Consider the following 18,844-nt stretch of genomic DNA (forward strand, 5'->3'; position numbering starts at 1 on the left):
GACCGCACTTCTGCCTTTCCATTGGCTGTACTTGCAAAAACAACGGCTGCTTAGTTCAGAGGCCTGAGCTTGTCGATCAAGACTCTGGCCACCAACCGCCGTCGAAGCAAAAAGTCTCCGCCTTCTTACCGTAGTAAGCCAGGGTCACGGTGCGCTGCTTCCTCTAGTGGAGAAAGTGAAAATGGGCAGACTACCCCCCGGACAGCCCCACGACTTGTGAAGGGGTAGCGCCGCAGTTTCGGGATTCTGGCTTTATAGTCTTGTCATGCAGTGTTAAACTGGGAAAGCGATTCAGAGAACACATTTTAAAAAAGCGCCCTCACAGGGGGCGATTTACTGTGAAACCAGTGAAGCGTAAGCTTCAGAGCACCTTTGAAAGCACTTCTCTAGAGTATGCGAGAAGGAAATAGCAAGATTCCAGGAGAACAGGAGGAAAGCCAGAATTTAGGAAACCACTTTCTGGAAAGATAGAACAGTTCTTTTCAGTAAGGAATACAAATATCCAGGGTATGATTCTCAGTACGCAAACCCAGGTATGCAATTAATAGAAGTTAATTTTCGGCCAGGATTGGTGGCTTACGCCTGTAATCCCAGCACTTTGGGAGGCTGAGGTGGGCAGATCACTTGAGGCCAGAAATTCGAGACCAATGTGGCCAACATGGTAAAACCCCGTCTCTATTAAAAATTAAAAAAATTAGCCGGGCATGGTGGCGCGTGCCTGTAATCCCAGCAACTCGGGAGGCTAAGGCAGGAGAATCGCTTGAACCCAGGAGGTGGAGGTTGCAGTGAGCCAAGACGGCGCCACTGCTCTATAGCCTGGGAGACAGAGCGAGACCCCGTCTCAAAAAAACCAAAAAAGTTAATTGTCTGTAATACAATCTAATTTTTGCTATAGTACAACCTAATATATACTCTGAACCTCATTCCACCGGAATGGAAAAAAAAAAAAAAGTATTACCAGTTCTTCATCGGACCCTTGGTCCCCAGCATGGAGGTCACTCTCTCAGGCCAAGTGGCAGTTGAGGGTGGACTAGGGTGGGTGGGCTAGGGGACGAGGGCAGTGACCACCAGACGGAGCTGTCTTAGCAGCCCCTTTGGAGACCAAGCCAAGGGAGGTCAAAGGGCTGGAATTCTCCCCAGGGCTTTCCTCAGCGAGAAGCACCACCTGTGCAAGACATTATAGTAAGGAGTTGGAAAGCTGATACTACAAAGTTTTGAGACTATCAATTATTTAAAATCTATTTTTGACTAATTTAGCTTTCTAACATCTCTATAAAAATGGTATAAAATGGTCATTTAGTTGCAAAGAGTATGCAACTAAAAAATGCAAGATGGGTGAAGACTTATAGCAGTTGCTAGGCAGTTATTATTATTTTTTGGACTTTGTGATGTCTGTGGTTTTTGTCAGTATTTCAAAATCTACAATGATTCTTCTCATTCTAAATGTTGACTTTATGACATCATTTAATTCTTTATTACATGTTTATTTACTCTAAATAAATATTGAATTTATTATATAATTTTAGAGCCCCACAATTGTATACGTTTCAGGCTCCACAGAGCATATATCCACTTTTTTTTTTTTCTTTTTTCTGAGACAGGGTCTTGTTCTGTCACCCAGGCTGGAGTGCAGTGGCACAATCTTGGCTTGCTGCAACCTCCACCTCCTGGGTTCAAGTGATTCTCCCACTATAGCCTCCTAAGTAGCTGGGACTACAGACGCACGCCACCATGCCTGGCTAATTTTTTTTTTTTTTTTTTTTTTTTTTTTTTTTTTGGGTAGAGACAGGATTTCACTAGGTAGCCCAGGCTGGTCTTGAACTCCTGAGCTCAAGTGATCCACCCACCTTGGCCTCCCAAAGTGCTGGGATTACAGGCATGAGCCCCCGTGCCTGGCCTGATCATATAGCCACTTTTTTTTTTCTTTTGAGACAGAGTTGCCGCCCAGGCTGGAGTGCAATGGCGCAATCACTGCAAACTCCGCCTCCCGGGTTCAAGCGATTCTCCTGCCTCAGCCTCCCAAGTTGCTGGAATTACAGGTGCATGCCACCACACCCCGCTAATTTTTTAAATTTTTAATAGAGACAGGGTTTTACCATGTTGGCCAGGCTGGACTTGAACTCCTGACCTCAGGTGATCCACCTGCCATGGCCTCCCAAAGTGTTGGGATTACAGACGTGAGCCACCACGCCTGTCCCCAAGATTTTTACGTTTGTACCAGTGTGGCCCTTTCAGGTGCTGCAGCTCTGTTTTCATGCCATACTTAAGGTTCAATTGACCTTTTGTCAGGCTTAAATTATGTGCCTAGAACAAGAACTTGCTAAGAGTTCTGCCTGCACAGTTTTTAGTGACATAGGTTATTCATTTATTGAGCACCTACGACGTGCCTGCTTTATGCATATGTGGGTATATCAGTGAACAAAATACAAAAATCACTGCCCTCATAGAGCTTAAATTCTAACAGAGGGAGAAAAACTAAATAATAAGCATAATAAGTAAATTGTGTAGTATTGTTAGAGTATAAGTGCTGTAGAATAGAGTGGGATAATTAGTATCGGAAGTTCAGAGAGATGGAGGCTGAGGCAGGTGGATCACCTGAGGTCAGGAGTTCAAGGCCAGCCTGGGCAACATGGTGAAACCCCATCTCTACTAAAAATACAAAAATTAGCCAGGTGTGGCGGCACGAGCCTATAATCCCAGCTACTCCAGAGGCTGAGGCATGAGCATCACTTGATTCCAGGAGGTGGAGGTTGCAGTGAGCCGAGATCTCGCCAGCCTGGGTGACAAAGTGAGACTGTCTCAAAAAAAAAAAAAGAAAAAAAGGTTCAAAGAGATGAACATGTAGAAATTACAGAGGTGGTAGGCTTCATTGGGAAGTAAGACTTGAGCAATAACTTGGAGGAGATGAGGGAGGGATTGTGCAACGCAGGATCCAAGGAAAGAGTATTTCAGACAGAGGAACAGTAAGGGCAAAAGCCTTAAGTGGAAACATGCCTGGCACAGGTGAAGAACAGTAGGAAGGCCAGTGCCGCTGCAGTGGTATAAATTAGGGCAGAAGGACAGGAGATGCAGTCAGAGAAGTAGTGTAGTGGGAGCAGATCATGTAGGGGCTTGAAAGACTTAGGACCTTGGCTTTTTTTCCTAAGGAAAATAGGTAACCACTGCAGGGTTTTTAGCAGAGGACTAACATTATATGACTTACCTTCTTACAGTAACACTGGCTGCTGTTTGAAAATAAATTGTGGAGATTCAAGCATAGAAGCAGTACAGTTAGAAGGTTCACACTAAAGTGGTAGTGGTGGAGGTGGTGGGAAGTAGATTCTGGATATATATTGAAGGTAAAACCAATATAATTTGCTGGCAGATTGGATGTGGGATGTAAGAGAAAGAGGAGTCAAGGATGACACCTAGGTTTTTAGTCATATGTATTATTTATCTACTGTTTTGTAACAGAGCACTACAAAACTCAGTGGCTTAAAACAATAATCATTTATTATGTTATCTTTGAGGCAAGGCATGGTGGCTCATGCCTGTAATCCTAGCACTTTGGGAGGCCAAGGTTGGAGGATCCCTCAAAGCCAGGAGTTCAAGACCAGCCTGGGCAACAAAGCGAGATGCCATCTCTACAAAAAAGAAAACAAGAATTTGAGAGCACCTTGCAGGTAAGTCAGTCAGTCACTCTTGCTGGCCAGCACAGTTCTTTCATAAAATAGTGTGAAATTGGGTCTCCAGAATAGTGTTGACATGCTTATTTGGTGTCAAACTCAAGATGAGTTCAGGTCTCTGAACTCAGAGGGACAACCCTCAGTCATGAGCCATGTGTTGGGGACCTTGTGCTGGCCCTCCCTTGTCAGTGTTCTGACTGTGGAACTGCTGGTGGTCCACAGCTACTGAGGACTACAGGGTGGTAGCAGACATCTTTTATTCCATGTATGACCGCATGCCATCTCCCTTCTGCCCCATCACTCGCACCCAGGGTAGTTACCCCACCCCCACAGAAGATTCCATGACAGGTGTCAGGCAGTCCTCCCGGGGTAGTATAACCTTTCTCCTCCAAGATGAATGATTTTGGTATTGTTGCTACACAGTGCCAAGAGCCCTTTCCAACCGATGTCTTCTTTTGCTTCTGACTGATGTGGTGATGCAATGCTCCCTCCATGTTTGTCTTAAGTCATGCCAAATGAGGCATGCAGGAATGGGATCACTCCTCTTGCTGCACCTGTGGGCCCTTCACACATCTTCCCTGTTGTTGATGGTGTCCAAAAGATAGGGATGTGGTCAACATTCAAATAACTGATAGTCTAGGAATGTTGTAATTATGGTTTAAAGTGTGCAAAAGAAGATAGGGTTAGAAGAAGTGATGCTCTATGTTTATTACATAAAATTCTGAGTGAAAATTTAACATGACCATAAAACAAATTATTGTTCACATTTTTGGGCATTCTCTGGATAAGACTTGCATTTGTGATCATAATCAAGAAAACACAGTAATAAAATAATGTGAAATAAAATAAAAAATTTAAAAGAAAACACAATAATAATTTTTGAGAGAGTCATGGACAACATCATGAATAATGTATCATGAGTAATGTTGTAACCAAGAGTATTAAGGAACTCCAGAAACAAAAATGTCTATATTGTTTCAATACAAACAGGTTCCAAAGACCCATGGAATTATAATAACAGAGTTACTACCTTTTTCTCTTGGTGGGAGATATAAAATTAGCCAGGAATGGCACATTTGACAATAAAGAACATGAAGAACATGATTTTTGGACCTGAACAAGAAAAGGTGGTACCTGCACACTATGAAGAATCATCATATGCTCTGATATGGACAATAAGCTGATACCTCTTTTCTACCCATTATTCTAAGTCTTCATTGATATATCATTTTGCTATATGTCATTATGCTTCACATAGCCTCATAAACTTTTGTTTACATTTATAATTTTTTAATACATTTAAAATATTTAAAATGTATTTGTAATAAATTTAAAAATTGAGACATAATTCACGTATCATAAAATTTACCAATTAGGCCAGGTGTATTGGCTCACACCTGTAATCCCAGCACTTTGGGAGGCCAAGGTGAGTGGATAACTTGAGGCCAGCAGTTTGAGACCAGCCTGGAAAATGTAGTGAAACCCCATCTCTACTAAAAATACAACAATTAGCTGGGCATGGTGGCACACACCTGTAATCCCTGTTACTCAGATGGCTGAGGCACCAGAATCACTTGAACCCAGTAGGTGGAGATTGCAATAAGCCAAGATTGTGCTACTCTACCCCCAGCCTGGGTGACAGAGTGAGAGTCTGTCTCAGAAAAAAAAAAATTACCATTTATTGTTTAATTATTATAAATTACCGGCCCAATTATTTTTTTAATTGAGGTAGGGTCTCGCTCTGTCACCCAGGCTGGAGTGCAGTGGTGCAAACATGGCTCACTGCAGCCTTGAACTCCTGGGCTCTAGCAATCCTCCTGCCACAGCCTCCCGAGTAGCAGGAACCACAGGTGTGTACCACCATGCCTTGCAATTTAAAACATTTTTTTTTTTGGCCAGGCGCAGTGGCTCACACTTGTAATCCCAGCACTTTGGGAGGCTGAGACGAATGGATCACGAGGTCAGGAGATCGAGACCATCCTGGCCAACATGGCAAAACCCCATCTCTACTAAAAATACAAAAATTAGCTGGGCGTGGTGGAGTGTGCCTGTAATCCCAACTACTTGGGAGGCTGAGGCAGGAGGATCATTTGAAGCAGGGAGTCAGAGGTTGCAATGAGCCGAGATGGTGCCACTGCACTCCAGCCTGGCGACAGAGCAAGACTCCATCTCAAAAACAAAACAAAACAATTTTTTTTTTTTTCTGTAGAGATGGGATCTCGCCATGTTGCCCAGGCTGGTCTCCAACTCCTGGACTCAAGTGATCCTCCTGTTTCAGCCTCCCAATGTGAAATTCACCCTTTTAAAGTGTACGTTTTAGTCATTTTTAGAATATTCCCAAGATTGTGCAATCACCACTAATTCCAGAACCTTATTTTCATATTAAAAATATTTTTAACATTAAAATATTTGAGACAGGGAGTCGCTCTGTTGCCCAGGTTAGAGTACAGTGGTACAATAATGGCTTACTGCAGCCTTGACCTCCTGGGCTCAAGCAATCCTCCCACCTCAGCCTCCCAAGTAGCTGGGACTACAGGTGTGCACCACCATACCTGGCTAATTAAAATAAATTTTTTTAAATTTTGTAGAGACAGGGTCTCACTATGTTGCCTATGCTGGTCTTGAACTCCTGGACTCAATCAATCCTCTAGCCTTGATGTCCCAAAATTCTGGGATTACAGGCATGAGCCACCATGCCCAGCCCTCAAAACGTTTTTATTACACTCCAAAAAAATCCCTCCATTCATTAGCAGGGTTAATTTCCTTCTCTCTTTCTCCACAACCCCAACAATTACTAATTTCCTTTCTGTCTCTAGATTTGCCTATCCTGGAAATTTCATAGAATCATACAATATGTAGCTTTTGGTATCTGACTTCTTTAACTTAGCATAATATTTTAAAGTTCATCTATGTTGTAGCATGTATCAGTATTTCATTCCTTTTTATGGCTGAATCATATTCCATTGTATGACTATACTACATTTAGTTTGTCCACTCACTTTAAATGTCCAATGATGGATATTTGGGTTATTTCCACTGTTTGGCTTTTATGAATAATGCTGCTATGAGCATTCATGTACAAATTTTTGTGTGGACATATGCTTTCATTTATTTTGGATATATACCTAGGAGTAGAGTTGCTGGATCATATGGTAACTTTATTTTATTTTATTTTTGAGACAGAGTCTCACTGTCGCCAAGGCTGAAGTGCAATGGTGCAATCTCGGCTCACTGCAACTTCTGCCTCCTGGGTTCAAGCAATTCTCCTGCCTCAGCCTCCCAAGTAGCCAGGATTACAGACGCCTGCCACCAGGCCCAGCTAATTTTTTTGTATTTTTAGTAGAGACGGGGTTTTGCCATGTTGGCCAGGCTGGTCTCGAACTCCCGAACTCAGGTGATCTGCCTGCCTCGCCTCCCAAAGTGCTGGGGTTACAGGCATGAGCCACCGTGCCTGGCCATATGATAAGTTTAGATTTAACTTTTTGAGGAATTGCCAACCTGTTTTCCAAAGTTGCTGTACCATTTTATGTTCTCATCAGCAGTTTCTGGTCACTAATTTCTCTACATCCTTGCCAACATTCCTTATTACCCATGGTTTTGTTTATAGCTATCTTATTAGATATGAAGTGATATGTCACTGTGTTTTTGCTTTGCATTTCCCTAATGACTAATGATATTGAGTATCTTTTTTTTTTTTTTTTTGAGACAGAGTCTTGCTCAGTTGCCCAGGCTGGAGTGCCCGTGGCGCGATCTCGGCTCACTGCAAGCTCCGCCTCCCGGGTTCACGCCATTCTCCTGCCTCAGCCTCCCGAGTAGCTGGGACTACAGGCGCCCGCCACTACGCCTGGCTAATTTTTTTTGTATTTTTAGTAGAGACGGGGTTTCACCGTGTTAGCCAGGATGGTCTTGATCTCCTGACCTCGTGATTCGCCCGTCTCAGCCTCCCAAAGTGCTGGGATTACAGGCGTGAGCCTCCGCGCCCGGCCGATGTTGAGTATCTTATTGGCCATTGTATATTTTCTTTGGAGAAATGTCTATTCAAGACTTTTGCCCATTATTTTTTACTTGGGTTGTCTTTTTATTGTTGAGATATTAAGAGTTTTTTATATATTCTGGATACTTACCAGATATATAGCTTGCAAATATTTTTCTCCCATTCCATGGGATGTTTTTTAAGTTCTTCTTAGTGATTCTTTGAAATGAGAACTTTTATTTATTTATTTATTTTTGAGACAGTCTCACTCTGTTGCCCAGGCTGGAGTGCAGTGGCACAATCTCGGCTCACTGCAACCTCCACCTCCTGGGTTCAAGCTATTCTCCTGCCTCAGCCTCCTGTGTAGCTGGGACTACAGGCACGAGCCACCATGCCCAGCTAATTTTTTGCATTTTTAGTAGAGGCAAGGTTTCACGTGTTAGCCAGGATGGTCTTGATCTCCCGACCTCGTGATCCGCCTGCGTCAGCCACCCAAAGTGGTGGGATTACAGGCGTGAGCCACTGGGCCTGGCCCTTTTTTTTTTTTTTCCCCCCCCCGAGATGGAGTCTTGCTCTGTCACCCAGGCTGGAGTGCAGTGGCGCAATCTTGGCTCACTGCAACCTCCGCCTCCCAGGTTCAAGCAATTCTCCTGCCTCAGCCTCCCAAGTAGCTGGGACTGCAGGCGCCCACCATCACGCCCGACTAATTTTTTTTTTGTATTTTTAGTAGAAATGGGGTTTCACCGTGTTCGCCAGGATGGTCTCGATCTCCTGACCCCATGATCCACCCACCTTGGCCTCCCAAAGTGCTGGGATTACAGGCGTGAGCCACTGTGCCCAGCCTTTGTTTTGTATTTTTAATACAGTCAGGGTTTCGCCATATTGACCAGGCTAGCCTCGAACTCCTGACCTTGTGATCCCCTCATCTTGGCCTCCCAAAGTGCTGGGATTACAGGCGTGAGCCACTGAGCCCAGCCAGAACATTTTTAATATTGATGAAATCCAATTTATCCATTTTCTTTGGTTGCTTGATAAAATCTGTGCTGCTTGAGCTTTATGTGTCATATCTAAGAATGTAATACAGTTTAAATCAAATCATTTATATAGATGGGATCTCATAAAAAAAAATTTGCCTGGGGACCCACATACTGTAAGACTGGCCCTGTTTCCATTACTGAGTTTTGTCTACTTTCGAAGGGAAGGGAATTAGACTATACCTTTTGAAGGTGGGATATCAAAGAAGCTAAGAAAATATTTACAGCCACCACTTGAGCACCTAGAAGGATGGAGTTGCCATCAACTGCCATTTTTTACACTGATTTTTCAAATGGAAAAAATAAAATACTTGGAAGGCTAATGCTTCCCCCAAATGGGGGAAAGCATACTTCTGGAAATTAAAACTGTTTGAGGTGGGTTTTTTTGTTTTTTTTTGTTTTGTTTTTGTCATTCTATGAGTTTTACACTGATAAACATGTTTACTAATCATTTATCACAAATTAAATAGTAGAGCAAATTTCTAAACAATGTCCTACAGATAATAAACATCTTTTGACTATGCTTATAAAATGCTGTACCTCAATTGTTCCCAGTCCTGGTTACTCTCTCAGCAGTAGAATTAGAAGCCACATTTGAGATGGTTTTATTTATTTATTTATTTTTTGTCTTTCTGTGTCTGGTTTATTTCATTTTACATAATGTCCTCTAGTTCCATCCATGTTGTTGCAAATAATAAAATTTCGTTCTTTTTATGATGTGATAATATTACATTGTGTATTAGTACCACATTTTCTTTTTTCACTCGTCTATTGATGGACACTTAAGTTGATTCCATATCTTGGCTATTGTGAATAGTGCTGCAATAAATATGGGAGTGCAGATATCTCTTCAATACACTGATTTCTTTTCTTTTGGATGTATAAGCCAGCAGTAGTAGCTATACTTATATCACACAAAACAGATTTCAAATTGCTGGGTCATATGGGGTAGCTCTATTTTAATTTTTTTAAGGAATCTCCATACTGTTCTCTATAGTGGCTATACCAATTTACATACATTCCCTCTAACAGTATGTGGATTATTCTTTCTCCATCCAAATCCTTGCCAACATTTGTTATTGTCTTTCTTTTTTTTTTTTTTTTTTTTTTGAGACAGAGTCTTACTCTGTCACCCAGGTTGGAGTGCAGTGGTGCGATCTTGGCTTACTACAACCTCTGCCTCCCAGGTTCCAGTGATTCCCCTGCTTCAGCCTCCCGAGTAGCCGGGATTATAGGTGCCCGCCACCATGCCTGGCTAATTTTTGTATTTTCAGTAGAGACGGGGTTCCTTTTTTTTTCTTTTTTTTTTTTTTTGAGGCGGAGTCTTGCTCTGTCACCCAGGCTGGAGTGCAGTGGCGACATCTCGGCTCACTGCAAGCTCCGCTTCTTGGGTTCACATCATTCTCCTGCCTCAGCCTCCGGAGTAGCTGGGACTACAGGCGCCCGCCACCAAGTCCGGCTAATTTTTTTTTGTATTTTTTTAGTAGAGACGGAGTTTCACCGTATTAGCCAGGATGGTCTCGATCTCCTGACCTCGTGATCCACCCGCCTTGGCCTCCCAAAGTGCTGGGATTACAGGCATGAGCCACTGCGCCTGGCAAGACGGGGTTTCACCATGTTGGCCAGGCTTGTCTCGAACTCCTGACCTCAGGCAAACAAGATGGTTTTTTTTTTTTTTTTTTCCCGAGACAGAGTCTCGCTCTGTCGCCCAGGCTGGAGTGCAGTGGCCAGATCTCAGCTCACTGCAAGCTCCGCCTCCTGGGTTCACGCCATTCTCCGGCCTCAGCCTCCCGAGTAGCTGGGACTACAGGCGCCCACCACCTCGCCCGGCTAGTTTTTTTTTTGTATTTTTTAGTAGAGACGGGGTTTCACCGTGTTAGCCAGGATGGTCTCAATCTCCTGACCTCGTGATCCACCCTTCTCGGCCTCCCAAAGTGCTGGGATTACAGGCTTGAGCCACCGTGCCCGGCCCCCACAAGATGGTTTTTTAAACATGATCTTCAATGCTTTGACATAGATTTCATTGAGAATTTGAGTCCATATCCTCTCTCCATGAAGGTGGGTAATTTGTGGCTGTTTCAATGAACAGACTACAGAATAAGTGATGCTGTGTGACTTCCATGGTTGTGTCATAAAAAGCTATTCAGTTTCTGCCTAAGTCTCTTGGAACATGCTTGTTCTTAGGATACTTCCTCTTAGAACCCAGCCATGAACTTGTGAGCCCAAGCCACTTGAAGAGGCCATCTTTAGGTGCTCAGGTCAACAATCCCAACTAAACCCAGCTTTTGAGTCATCCTAGCCCAGATGCTACACATGTGAATGAAAGAGACTCCAGATTATTCTGGTCATCTGAGTCCCTCCAGCTGATACCCTGCTGTGCCCAGTCCAAATTCCTGTTGCGTAAAATCTATGAGCCAAATAAAATGGTGGTTGTTTTATGCCACCAAGTTTGGGGTCCCAAAGATATTGAAACAGTGTACTATCTTTTTTAAAAATTGTATTTATTTATTTTTTATTTCAATAGGTTTTGGGGGAATAGGTGGTATTTGGTTACATGAATAAGTTTTTTAGTGGTGATTTCTGAGATTTTGGTACACCCATCACTAGAGCAGTGTACATTGTAACCACTGTATAGTCTTTTATCCCTCACCTCTGTCCTACCCTTTCCCGAGTCCACAAAGTCCAACTGTGTCATTCTTCTGCCTTTGTATCCTCAAAGCTTAGCTCCCACTTATGAGGGAGAATATAACGATGTTTGATTTTCCATTCCTGAGTTACTTCACTTAGAATAATGGTCTCCAATTCCATCCAGGTTGCTACAAATACAATTATTTAGTTCCTTTTTATGGCTGAGTAGTATTCCATGGTGTGTGTGTGTGTGTGCGTGTGTGTGTGTGTATTATTTTCTTTTTCCACTCATTGATCGATGGGCATTTGGTCTGGTTCCATATTTTTGCAATTGCAAATTGTGCTGCCATAAACATGTATGTGTCAGTATCTTTTTCATATAATGACTTCATCTGAGTAGACACCCAGGAGTGGGTTTGCTGGATCAAATGATAGATCTACTTTTAGCACTTTAAGGACTCTCCACACTGTTTTCCATAGTGGTTGTATTCAACCAACAATGTAAAAGTGTTCCCATTTTACCACATCCATGCCAAATCTGTTATTTTTGATTTTTTGATTATGGCCATTCTTGCAGGAGTAAGGTGGTATCGCATTTCCCTGATAATTAGTGGATTTGATTTGCATTTCCCTGATAATCAGTGGTTTTGATTTGCATTTCCCTGATAATTAGTGATGTTGAACAATTTTTTTTTTTTTTTTTTTTTTGAGACGGAGTCTTGCTCTGTCGCCCAGGCTGGAGTGCAGTGGCCGGATCTCAGCTCACTGCCAGTTCCGCCTCCCAGGTTTACGCCATTCTCCTGCCTCAGCCTCCTGTGTAGCTGGGACTACAGGCGCCCGCCACCTCGCCCAGCTAGTTTTTTTTGTATTTTTTAGTAGAGACGGGGTTTCACCATGTTAGCCAGGATGGTCTCGATCTCCTGACCTCGTGATCCGCCCGTCTCGGCCTCCCAAAGTGCTGGGATTACAGGCTTGAGCCACCGCGCCCGGCCTATGTTGAACAATTTTTATATTTTTTTTGGCCATTTGTGTATCTTCTTTTGAGAACTGTCTATTCATGTTCTTAGTGTTTTTGTTTGTTTGTTTGTTTTTTGAGACAGAGTCTCACTCTGTCGCCCAGGCTGGAGTGCAGTGGCCCGATCTCAGTTCACTTCACTGCAGCCTCCCCCTATAGGGTTCAAGCAATTCTCCTCCCTCAGCCTCCTGAGTAGCTGAAATTAGAGGCACATGCCACGTGCCCAGCTAATTTATTTTTGTTTTGAGACAGAGTCTTGTTCTGTTGCCTGGGCTGGAGTGCAGTGGCACACTCTCTGCTCACTGCAACCTCCACCTCCCAGGTTCAAGTGATTCTCCCTGCCTCAGCCTCCTAAGTAGCTGGGATTATAGGCGCCCACCACCATGCCCGGCTATTTTTTTTTTTTTTTTTAATTTTTAGTAGAGACAGGGTTTCACCATGTTGGCCAGGCTGGTCTTGAACTCCTGACCTCAGGTGATCCACCTGCCTCAGCCTCCCAAAATGCTGGGATTACAGGTGTGAGCTATTGCACCCGGCTGTTTTGTTGTTGTTGTTGTTGTTGTTTGTATTTTTAGTAGAGACGGGGTTTCACTATGTTGGCCAGGCTGGTCTTGAACTCCTGACCTCAAGTGATCCGCCCATCTCAGCCTCCCAAAGTGCTGGGATTACAGGTGTGAGCCACCATGCCTGGCCTGAAACAGTGTTCTTTCTACAAATCAATAAGAAAAAAAAAAACAAACATAAAAGTGGGCAAAGGGTATAAATGCTCAAAAGTATAAAACTCCTAGAAGATAACATAGGAGAAAATGTAGATGGCATTGGGTTTGGTGATTCCTTTTTAGATATAACACCAAAGGTATAATCCTATGAAAGAAATAATTGATAAAGGTTGACTTCATTAAAACGAAAATTTTCTGCTTTGCAAAAGACACTGTCAAGAGAACGAAAAATTAAGCTACAGACTGGGAGAAAATATATGCTAAAGACATAAGTACTATTAACCAAAATAAACAAAAAACTCTTAAAACTCGACAATACGGAAACAAACTACCCTATTTTTAAAAAATGGGCCATTTTGTTTACTTGATCTGAAAGAAGATAAAATAAAAAATTTAAAATGGGCCAAATACCTTAACAGACACCTTACCAAAGATGATGTACAGATGGTGGACAGGCGTGGTGGATGATGCCTGTAATCCCAGCACTTTGGGAGGTGAGGCGGGCAGATCACGAGGTCAGGAGATTGAGACCAGCCTGACCAACATGGTGAAACCCAGTCTCTACTAAAAATACAAAAATTAGCCGGGCATGGTAACACGTGCCTGTAATCCCAAATACTCAGGAGTCTGAGGCAAGAGAATCCTTGAACCCGGAAGGCAGAGGTTGCAGTGAGCTGAGATCATGCCACTGCACTCCAGCCTGGGCGATAGAGTGAGACTCCATCTCAAAAAAAAAAAAAGATGTACAGGTGGCAAATACGTATATGAAAAATGCTCTAGGCCTACACAGTGGCTCATATCTTTTTTTTTTTTTTTTTGAGACGGAGTCTCGCTCTGTCGCCCAGGCTGGAGTGCAGTGGCCGGATCTCAGCTCACTGCAAGCTCCGCCTCCCGGGTTTACGCCATTCTCCTGCCTCAGCCTCCCGAGTAGCTGGGACTACAGGCGCCTGCCACTGCGCCCGGCTAGTTTTTTGTATTTTTTAGTAGAGACGGGGTTTCATCGTGTTAGCCAGGATGGTCTCGATCTCCTGACCTCGTGATCCGCCCGTCTCGGCCTCCCAAAGTGCTGGGATTACAGGCTTGAGCCACCGCGCCCGGCCGGCTCATATCTTTAAACTCAGAGCTTTAGGAGGCCCAGGCAGGGAGATCACTTGAGGCCAGGAGTTCGAGACCACCTTGGCAACTCTTGTCTCTGCTAAAAATTATTATTATTATTTATTTTTTGAGATGCTGTCTCGTACTGTCTCCCGGTCTGGAGTGCAATGGTGTGATCTCGGCTCACTGCAACTTCCGCCTCCCAGGTTCAAGGGATTCTTCTGCCTCAGCCTCCCAAGTAGCTGGGACTACAGGCACCCGCCACCACGCCCAGCTAATTTTTCATATTTTTAGTAGAGACGGGGTTTCACCATGTTGGCCAGGCTGGTCTCGAACTCCTGACCTCGTGATCCACCCGCCTCGGCCTCACAAAGTGCTGGGATTACAGGCGTGAGCCACCATGCCCAGCCTTTATTTTAGACTTAATTTTTGAAAAATTGCTATCATTTTTTGAGACTGGGTCTCACTTTGTTGTCCAGGCTAGAGTAAAGTGGTACAATCATGGCTCACTGCAGTCTCAAACTCCTGGACTCAAGTGATCCTCCCACCTCAGCCTCCTGAGTAGCTGGGACTACAGGTGTGTGCCATGGACCTGGCTAACTTTATTTTTAATTTTTTTATAGAGATAGGATTCCATTTTTGCCCAGTCTGGTCCTCAACTCCTGGACTTAAGCAACTCAAGCAATTCTCCAGCCTTGGCCTCTCAGAGTGCCAAGATTATAGGCATGAGCCACTGTGTCTGGCTGAATTTTTTTTTTTTCTTACCCATTTTTTTTTTTTTTAAAGTAGTCAGCATTTAATGAATCTCCCTCCATGTGACCTCAAGCCACCAGGCCACAGGCCCCCCCAACACCCTTAATCTTCTCCTCAGCTCTTCTGCTGAAGAATTTGGCCTTCACGATGACAGGCTGCTTTGGGAGCTTTCCTTTTCCCAGAACTTTGTAGTAGCCGGATCGCACCACATCAATAATGGGAGCAGCTCCAGTCTTGTTTTTAGCAGCATTCACCCGTGTCTGCTCACTGACCAAAGTCTACAATTTGTCAAGGTTGACAGTTGGGCAGAAGCTCTGGTTCCTCTTTAAGTGGTAATGCCTCATACCAACTTTCCCAAAGTAGCCTGGGTGGTATTTGTCGAAGTTGATCCGGTGGTGATGCAGACCACCAGCATTACCGCAGCCTCCGGGGTGCTTCCGGTGCTTGCCTATGCAGCCGTGGCCGTGGCTCACGTGGCCCCGTAATTTCCGGGTCTTCCTTGGTCTGGATGGCATGTTGGCAGCCCAGACGAAAAAGCACCCATTTTTAATTGAGCTCTTTGTTTATTCTTTTCTTTTTCTTTTTTTCTTTTCTTTTTTGCAGAGGCTGCTTAATACCTGCTGCTATTGAGTTGGGTGTTTGTTTTCTTTTTCTTTTTTGAGATGGAGTCTCATTCTGTCACTCAGGTTGGAGTGCATTGGTGCAATCTCAGCTCACTGCAACCTCCACTTCCCAGGTTCAAGTGATTCTCCCGCCTCAGTCTCCCGAGTAGCTGGGATTGCAGGCGCGCACCACCACCCCCAGTAATTTTTGAATTTTTTAGTAGAGACGAGGTTTCATCATGTTGGCCAGGCCAGTCTCGAACTCCTGACCTCAAGTGATTCGCCTGCCTTAGCCTCACCAAAGTGGTGGGATTACAGGCGTGAGCCATTGTGCCCAGCCAGGTTTTGAGAGTTCATTATATACTCTGGATACAAATCCTTTGTCAGATAGGTGATTTGCAATATTTCCTCCCGGTCCTAGCTTGCGATTTGTTTTTAGTTCTCCTAACAGTAGTTTTCAAATAGTATTAATTTTTAATTCTGATAGAGTCCAATATATCAATTGCTCTTTTACGGATTGTGCTTCTGGAATCATAGCTAAGACATTTTGCCTAAACCAAGTTGCAGAAAATATCAAACTGTAGCCTGAAGGAGCTGACTAAGGGCAAGAATCAGAGACTAAACCAGCCACTGGGGCAGGTACTGGGCAAGGGGTGTAGGTGTAGAGGAAGAGATTCAGTTGTGGATGGTAAGACAGTTGGGTGGATTTTCAGACAAGCAATGTGGTAGATATAATTGGTTAGCATTCAGCATCCATTTTCATCTCCTTTTAGCATACTTTCCTGAAGAGGCTAAAAAGCTAAGGATTATATGTCTCAGAATGCCTTACAGCCAATCACATGTACTTGGGTGAGATTTCCAATGCAGAAGTGAGGCTGGGCTCATACCTGTAATTCTAGTAATTTGGGAGGCTGAGGCAGAATGGTTGCTTGAGCCCAGGAGTTTGAAACCAGCCTGCACAACACAATGGGACCCTGTATTACAAACTTTTTTTTTTTTTTTAAATTAGCCAGTGTGGTGGTACATGTCTGTAGTCCCAGCTACTTGGGAGGCTGAGGTGGGAGGATTGCGTGAGCCCAGGAGTTCAAAGCTGTAGTGAGCTGTGATTGCGCCACTGCACTCCAGCCTAGATGACAGAGTGAGGCTCTGTCTCAAAAAATATATATAATAGAATGTAGAAATGAGACAAAGGCCATCACCCTGCTACTTTGACTATTTCTCCTGGCCAAGCAAGGTTGTAGAGAAGTGTCATGTTTCTATTGCAGTGATACTGTTAGGTCTCTAGCTTTGCAAATATTGAGAGGTGGTTGCATCAGAGTGTAGCAGTGGCAATGTCCTGATACAGCTGCCAGCTCCCTGGATCACAGCTGCAGCCCCTTATTCTTAAACCCAATTAGTGGAGACTTTCAGGTGCTTCACCCTCCCTGACAGTGGTAGAGGTAGCAGCTTCCCTTACCATGTTCCGGTGGTTATTCTTGGAGTTTCAACCCAAAGCTAGCTCCTCTAGACTTTCTTTCTTTTTCTTTCTTTCTTTCTTTTTTTTTTTTTTTTGGGACGGAGTCTTGCTCTGTCACCAGGCTGGAGTGCAGTGGCATGATCTCGGCTCACTGAAACCCCTGCCTCTCGGGTTCAAGAGGTTCTCCTGCCTCAGCCTCCCGAGTAGCTGGGACTACAGGCGTGCACCACCATACCCAGCTAAATTTTGTATTTTTAGTAGAGACAGGGTTTCATCATGTTGGCCAGGATGATCTCCATCTCTTGGCCTCGTGATCCACCTGCCTCGGCCTCCCAAAGTGCTGGGATTACAGGCATGAGCCACCGTGCCCGGCCGCTCCTCTAGACTTTCTGAAGGATTTTGTAAGCACTTAATTCTTTGTATCCCTAAGATAGTTGCAGGGGTTTCTGTTTTCTGCACCAAATCCCCTCCAACTATCCTGAGTGATACATGCAGTCAGGATGTATCTGGGAGGAATGATAAAGAATCCAACATCTTCAGCTGGGCACAGTGGCTCATTCCTATAATCCCAGCACTTTGGGAGATCAAGGTGGGCGGTTCACTTGAGGCCAGGAGTTTGAGACCAGCCTGGCCAACATCGTGAAACTCCATCTCTACTAAAAACAAATACAAAAATTAGCCAGGCCTGGTGGCACGTGCCTGTAATCCCAGCTACTCAGGAGGCTGAAGCATGAGAATCGCTTGAACCCCAGAAGTGGAGGTTGCAGTGAGCTGAGATCATGCCACTGCACTCCAGCCTGTGCCACAGAGTAACTCTGTCTCAAAAATAAAAAAAAAGAACAAAACATCTTCTATCGTGGGAAAAACGGGATTGTGGAAATGCATTCATTTGTTCAACAAGCATGTAACAGACATGGAGTGGGTGCTATAGCTAGATATCAAGAATACCTATCTTCCCTGAAGGAGCTTACATGACCTGATGATTTCATGGTATGATGATAGAGATATGTTAGAATACTATATGCTCACAGAGATGTTCTCAATCAGACTTGGTAGGATGTCATCAAAGAGGTAACCTCTAAGCTTGATTTTAACAGATGAGTAGGAATTGGCCAGCAAAGAAGGGGAAGAGCATTCTATTTTATTTTATTACTGTTTTTTGAGACAGGATCTCTGCTGTCCCCCAGGCTGGAGTGCAGTGGTGCAGTCATGGCTCACTGCAGCCTAGACCTCCCAGGCTCAAGTGATCCTCCCACCTCAGCCTCTTAAGTAGCTGGGACCACAGGTGCATGCCACTGTGCCCAGCTCATTTTTGTATTTTTTGTAGAGATGGGGTTTCACCATGTTGCCCAAGGTGGTCTCAAACTCCTAGGCTCAAGTCATCCTCCCTCCTCAGCCTCCCAAAGTGCTGAGATTACAGGTGTAAGCCACCGCCTGTAATAATTTGCTAAGGCAAATTATTAAGTAAAACTCTTAAATATCTGTGTTCACACTTCTCCCACACCTTCCTAGGAAAGAGATGGGGAGAGGAGGTGTGTGTTTCTAAAGACTAGGCGCTAGACTAGGAGGTAGGGACAATGTAGAAGCTTCTTCGATGGGTAGGACAGGGGTGGAGGCTGGAGTTTGAAAGTGCTATCAGTAAGGAGAGGGAAGCAGTTGACCTAAGAGCTTCCCTAGAGACTAAAGGTAGGGCATCCTTAACCTGTCCTAAACTCTTCAGTCTTCTTTACTTCCTCAGTTCTCGTTAGATAATCAGATGGCATGGGATTCTGAAACAAAGCCTGGGTTCAGAGCCAGGGATACCACTTACTCACTAGGTGATCTTGTTCATATGACTTCACTTTTTAAAATCTGCCTTCTCATCTATAAGATAAGGATAATGACAATATCTCCATTGTATAGTG

At 44.1% G+C, this 18,844-nt stretch overlaps 2 protein-coding genes and 1 pseudogene across 3 annotated transcripts in view; 1 reads left to right on the plus strand and 2 right to left on the minus strand.

Annotated features, from left to right (window-relative positions):
- LOC105492866 (transmembrane BAX inhibitor motif containing 6) overlaps positions 1-18,844 on the minus strand; it is a 50,823-nt gene that overhangs the window by 24,486 nt on the left and 7,493 nt on the right. The window lies entirely within an intron of this gene.
- The window catches only part of LOC105492868 (formin like 3), an 89,093-nt gene continuing 70,251 nt past the window's right edge, over positions 3-18,844 (plus strand). Inside the window, exons 1-2 of one of the 2 annotated variants that reach the window (XM_071071754.1) lie at positions 3-133; positions 3,510-3,662. In XM_071071754.1, the coding sequence (XP_070927855.1) occupies positions 3,615-3,662 (48 nt within the window). In that variant the 5' untranslated portion in view covers positions 3-133; positions 3,510-3,614. The other variant, XM_071071753.1, reaches the window with a different exon arrangement.
- On the minus strand, positions 14,925-15,412 carry LOC139356559 (large ribosomal subunit protein uL15-like; annotated as a pseudogene).

This window comes from Macaca nemestrina, chromosome 10 (genome assembly GCF_043159975.1).
Source record: "Macaca nemestrina isolate mMacNem1 chromosome 10, mMacNem.hap1, whole genome shotgun sequence".
NCBI classification, from domain to species: domain Eukaryota; kingdom Metazoa; phylum Chordata; class Mammalia; order Primates; family Cercopithecidae; genus Macaca; species Macaca nemestrina.